At 42.3% G+C, this 5,544-nt stretch overlaps 1 protein-coding gene across 2 annotated transcripts; it reads right to left on the bottom strand.

Moving 5' to 3' along the window:
• Positions 1-3,154, bottom strand: LOC107743697 (creatine kinase M-type-like). Of its 2 annotated transcripts, none has more exons than XM_016557073.1 (7): positions 3,058-3,154; positions 1,669-1,878; positions 1,400-1,554; positions 1,198-1,330; positions 829-1,124; positions 556-745; positions 1-466 (listed from the first exon to the last, which is right to left on the bottom strand). In XM_016557073.1, the coding sequence occupies exons 2-7, from the start codon at positions 1,856-1,858 to the stop codon at positions 288-290; spliced, it is 1,143 nt and encodes a 380-aa protein (XP_016412559.1). In that variant the 5' UTR covers positions 1,859-1,878; positions 3,058-3,154; the 3' UTR covers positions 1-287. The 2 variants fall into 2 exon arrangements, with proteins under 2 accessions (XP_016412559.1, XP_016412560.1); XM_016557074.1 differs by having other exon boundaries at positions 1,669-1,881; positions 3,058-3,146.
• Between the last annotated feature and the right edge of the window lie 2,390 nt (positions 3,155-5,544).

The raw sequence follows: 5,544 nt of genomic DNA, 5'->3' as shown, positions 1-5,544 counted from the left end.
TTGATTGTTACATGGGGCCGTTTATTAACTTTGTACAACCAAAAAAAAAAGTTTAGGTGAATACAACATAGCTAGGGTTTTCTAGCTATGTGGAGGTTTGATCCCAGGATGTTACAGGAGGAACAGGAAGATAAGAAGGAAAAGTGCAGGAAAAAGGAGACAGCAGGAAAGAAAGGAAAGAGAAAAAAGTAGGAAAAAAGGGAGCAGGGTGGAGTGTCTCTTGGAAAAGTCAAGATGGCATGACTGCTTAAAAGAACAAATAAAAAAAGAAAAGCACTTTTGCCATTTTACTTCTGGGCAGGGATCATGTCATCGATGGACTCGCCCTTCTCCAGTTTCTTTTCCATTTCAACCATGAGCTTCACACCATCGACCACCAGCTGCACCTGCTGCACCTCGGAGGAGCCCAGACGGTCAGCGTTGGAGATGTCGAACACACCACCGACAGAGGCAGTATCCACACCACCTGCATAATTGAAGCACAAAGAATCTCTCAAAATGATGATCACAGTGTAACTCTCTGCCATTTTATACGTTCAGCGATTTCAAGCCCACCTGTGCCACGCTTCTGAAGACGCAGTCTGGTCAGGATCTCCTCAAATTTGGCATGTGTGCTGAGTTTGGGCAGCTTGACGTGGACACCACCGCGCAGGCCGGTACCCAAGTTAGAGGGGCAGGTCAGGATGAAACCAAGATGCTCGTTCCACATGAAACCGTGGTTATGCTTCTTGAAGACTTCCTCAATCTGCAATATACAACAAGGAGTCAGACCTTTGGTTGCTTATCTTCGCAGTAGATGACCAAAGGATTAAAAGTAATGGGGTTTACCTTATGCAGGCCAACGCAGAACCTCTTGAAGACCTCCTTCATGTTGCCGCCCTTCTGCATGGAGATGACACGCAGGTGATCCTCCTCATTCACCCACACCAGGAAGGTCTTGTTGTCATTGTGCCAGATGCCTCTTGCGTCAGGCCAGTCGCGAGCCATGCCAGCAGACAACAGCAGGGGGGACACAGGCTTGTCAAACAGGAAGTGGTCAGCAATGAGCTGCTCCTGTTCCTTGTCAGTCATGTCCTTCAGAGGGTAGTACTTGCCCTTGAACTCGCCATCCAGGCTGTTCAGAGCTGTGAGAGGAACTTCAGTAAGACCATGCATGTTGCTTTGTGGATGTCAGGACATAATGTCAGTGAGACTCACCCTCAATGGACAGCCTCTCCACAGTTCTACGCTCACCACGGCTGTTGGTGGTAGGCAGGGTGATTCCCTTGATGCTGCGGCCGGTACGCACACGGCTGCTGTGAACGTAGTTGGGGTCAAGGTCATCACCACCCTGCGCACAGGTAAACATCAGCCACAGTAGATTAAAACCGCCATGATAATGTAAAGAACTTTAGCATACCTTCAGGTTCTCCCAGTTCAGATCAGTACTGTGCTTGTCGGTGGGCTTGTAGCCACCGTGACGGTCAGAAATGATGGGGTCAAACAATTCCTTGAAGACTTCGTAGGACTCCTCATCACCAGCCACACAGCCAACGGTCATGATGAAGGGATGGCCTAGAATTGGGATCAAAAGGTAGTGCTTTATGTATCTTCTAACTAAAACATTGCTTGTGGGATCTCGAGAGATCGGCCACTATGGGGGAATGTATTCAGACATGTTCTACTAACCAGGGTTGTCCACACCGGTCTGGATGCAGTCATCCAGGGTGAATCCACTGGGGGTTGACTTGCTCCTGAGCTTGTTGTAGATGTCCTTAGTCAGGACCTTGGCCATGTGGTTGTTGTGCTGGGAGAGGTCAGGGTACTCCTCCTCCAGAGAGAACTTCATCTTGTAATCGTTGTTGCAGTTCTTAGTCATGATTGCACTTTTCCGGCGATCTGCCGATAGACAAGTAGTAAGGTAAGTTGGCAAAGTACTTACTATGTGCTTTGGAGACTTAGATAAGTCTGCAAATCTTGTCTGCAGAGCCGTTGTTAGGGTGGAAAACCAGGAGCATTGTCCCAGGCCTACTAAGGTGTAGCTTACTCATTGGACCCAAGAAAGAAGGGGAACCAGCGTCTCTCAATGCTGACATTGAAACAGAGAATTATGACCAACTACCCATTTGCGTTAGGTCAAGGATAAGCAGCGCTAGTTTCCAGATTAAGATGCCAGCAGTTGCAGACAAGGTTAATGCATACTATATTTTGTGTCCCAAGTAAACTTCAGTCTCCTAGTAACAAAATATGGTGCTATGTCTAACCAGCACCTCATATTTCTACATGGAGTGGTGGTTGAATAGCTCGCATGCTTATATGCATCAGACAGCTGGTGATATTTTTAGCATGGGTGCCAAACTCACTCCCATCACTCAAAGCAGATAGCACATTCACCTCTCTAATTTCTGCTGAGGGTGGAGCATGCACACTTGATCCCATAATTGGTATTATGCCCATGTCAATTTAGCTTTTGCAAAATGTAATTGGCAAAATATTAGAAATATCAAACGCTTACAGTTTAGGAGTAATCAATCATCCTAATCTATTTGTCCACATATTCACAGCTTTTGCATGCAGTTGCATTCATACAAAAAGAATGCAATATCTGAAGTATAAATAGACTTAAGTAAAATACATCAGCTATAAATTCCCCCAGATGACATGACCTTGCACCGAATTACAGCAGGTGTCCAGCGCACACACAGATCATTCCTGCCATAGACAGCAATCTACTCCAGACTGCCTATTTAATAGCTTTCCAATGCATTAGGACTCTTTGAAGCTTATCAGGCAAGGACAAGCTTTCTACAGGTCTGCCATGAGAAAAGCAACTTTAAAAATATGAAACTGAGCATGTCTAATACTCCAACAATCAAGATAGTAATTCAAGAAGAATCCAGATATTGTGCATCTGGGATCTGGTCATTAACCCCAATGAGGTTTCATTAATTTGTATGGGGAATATTTTGGCACATAAAGCTGCAATGTATTACGTCCTTTTTGCTGAAGTTTTTCATGTTTCATCAAATACCCCTTATTCCCACCCTTGTAAAATCTCTGAACCGTAGCTGAGTTTACCTGTATGGGAGAAAATGTAACAGTCCTTGGGATCAGATCCTGTTCACCAAGCCAATGTAGGGGTTGCCCAGCTTTGCAAGATGTCAGACCTTGGTTTATATACTTCGATGTTTGCTGCCCATTGGTTGCTCGGCTCATGCATGCTTGAATCTCATTGGACAGCTGCGGTGCTTGATAGGGGTTTCAGGTTCTAAAAGGAAAAAAGCTACATCACAACACCCGAGACGAGGAGACAGCTGTCCCCAGCCCCTCACAGTGGCACGTTCTCTCTCTTGCTCAGTTATGAAATAACTCGAAGACACTGTAGAAGCACAAAAAAAGCTTAATTTCCTCATTTTAAGACCTATAATGCATTCAGTTATTACTTGGATAGTACTGTTGTGTTGAGGCCTAAAACTGTCTTTGCTACTTTATTCTTTTCACAGAGAAATTGCGAAAAAGGACTAAAATTTAAACAAAGCCCACAAAAAATGTATAATAATATTCACTTTCAGTTAAAAATGCCTTTATATGGTATATGCACTTTTTATGCTAAAACATATTGTTTACTTGTGAAATAGCATACATTATTAACTGTTCTCACTAAAGTAGTAGTTAGCCCTATATTCGTCCATGTCTTGTAAGATGTACTTTGCGTAGGAGAAGGCATCATGTGTCCCTTGAGGTGAAGACTTCGTACTGTACCCAGTAGTGTTCTCAGTGTCCAGTTAGTGATCTGTACTACTTAAACCATTGCAAGCAATATAAAAATTGCAACTATGACATATTTTTGTTAATTATACCTGAGAGAATATGTGTAAATATGGCACTTTGCATAATCATCCGAATGGTTTTCATAGGCAGAATGTGACATCACACAATCCAGTTCGCGTACAGTTTAGTAGCTGGTTAAATGGAGTTATCACAGAAGTTATTTTTTTCAAATTTTTAACATTTATGATTCCATTTCTCCTGAGAAATAAGCACTGGAGTCATTCAGTTTAGTTCCCTCTAAAGATCATTTGAATTTGTTCTTATGTCTCATTTGACATGATGCTATAGTGCCTTATCAGCCAATCTGAAACCAGTGTCCTACATAAATAAAACTAAAATTCTTCATTGCAGAAAAAAACAGAACACAGCTGCCTTTGGACATATCCACAGCCTGATGGTCTTGGAACTATACCAAAAATTTGGACATCCATGATCAGGACTAATTATTTCTTATCTATTTCATTCAACCCTACAATCCCAAGGAAACACACTGGAGTTTTCTTTTGAATAAGTAAAACACAAGTGTGCATCCATTGGTTCATTTGTGGTTCCCTCCCTGGGAAATGCTTCAAGAGCACATGACTGAGCAGGTGGGTGGAATATTCAGGAACCCTGTTGAGAAAAAAAATCCCATAACATCAGTGAAGGGACAGGTTTGTGCAGTACAGAAAGAAGGAAGAGGACAACTCAACCATCCCCCTTACTCTATATTAATACTCAGGGTCCAATTTCACACTTACACTGTCTGTGTGTCCCAATGTGACAAACTTAGTTTAACCATTATCCCCTTCTTGTGCCAAAAACTGCAAGATCCCATTTGTATCTAGACACTGATGTGATCTATACTTCTATTTTTCTTACCTCAGGATTACTTGATATGAAAATAAGTACAAAGACAGATCAAAATGTCCTATTTTGCTGATGACCAAATCTCTGCAGTTTAAAAAAACATTTTGAGTTTTGTATGCTATATTGCAGGAGAGCCTTTGGATTTGGTGGAGAAGTCAAGGGCTAAAAGGGGAAAGGAAAAAACTCAAGCTCACAGTCTGTTCCAAAATTAGCAGCCATGCATCCAACACCCTAGCATGCCTAGCAGTGAGAGAGGACAGTCACCAGCAGAGAGTGGGGCATAATGGGGTGTGTGGGGGTCCCCATGAAAAGAGAAATCCCCCTTATCTCATAACAGCATACACCTATGTCTTTTAGGAAATAATAGGGGGTAGGGGCTGCTGCAGAGTCTACATGCAGAGTATCACATCTACATGCAATGTAATTTGATGTAGAGAACCTTCTAAACATTAGACCTGTAGGGTCTAGTGTCTACAGCTGTTATAATGGCACCTTCTTTGGACCCCATGCGTAGGGCATGACTTCTGAAAGCTCTGTGTCAAAAATACAGGCATAGTCTTCAATCTTTGAATTGGTTCCTAGAGCAATTATTCTTTTTTTTATCTCTGATTGTAAAAGATAATGAACCACACAAATAATAAATGCCTTGCAAATGAGAATTTTACTTTAAGTTGTTGCACTTGTCAATTCCTGTCTGCACATTGTTGTATAACTCAACAGTCAGCTGAGTACCTTGAGATATATTTAGCTGAATGTGTATGACGGTCTCCTGCTATCCGATAGCTGTTGTATTTCAGGATTGTACGATGCACATGCTTTCAAACAAATTTACATGTGACATAAGTATTCAGATTGTGTTTGCTCTCCACTTCAGGTTTTAAAAGT

This window comes from Sinocyclocheilus rhinocerous, unplaced genomic scaffold, assembly GCF_001515625.1.
Source record: "Sinocyclocheilus rhinocerous isolate Xijiao unplaced genomic scaffold, SAMN03320098_v1.1 scaffold166, whole genome shotgun sequence".
NCBI classification, from domain to species: Eukaryota; Metazoa; Chordata; class Actinopteri; order Cypriniformes; family Cyprinidae; genus Sinocyclocheilus; species Sinocyclocheilus rhinocerous.
Note: the sequence above shows the minus strand (reverse complement) of the source record. Positions and strands in the feature narration are given on the sequence as shown.

Coding starts and splice junctions, on each gene's coding strand:
- LOC107743697 (XM_016557073.1), bottom strand. CDS start 1,858: ATGACTAAGAACTGCAACAACGATTACAAGATGAAGTTCTCTCTGGAG. Junction 1,331..1,399: donor TGAACTGGGAGAACCTGAAG/GTATGCTAAAGT, acceptor ACCTGTGCGCAG/GGTGGTGATGACCTTGACCC. Junction 467..555: donor TCTTCAGAAGCGTGGCACAG/GTGGGCTTGAAA, acceptor TCAATTATGCAG/GTGGTGTGGATACTGCCTCT.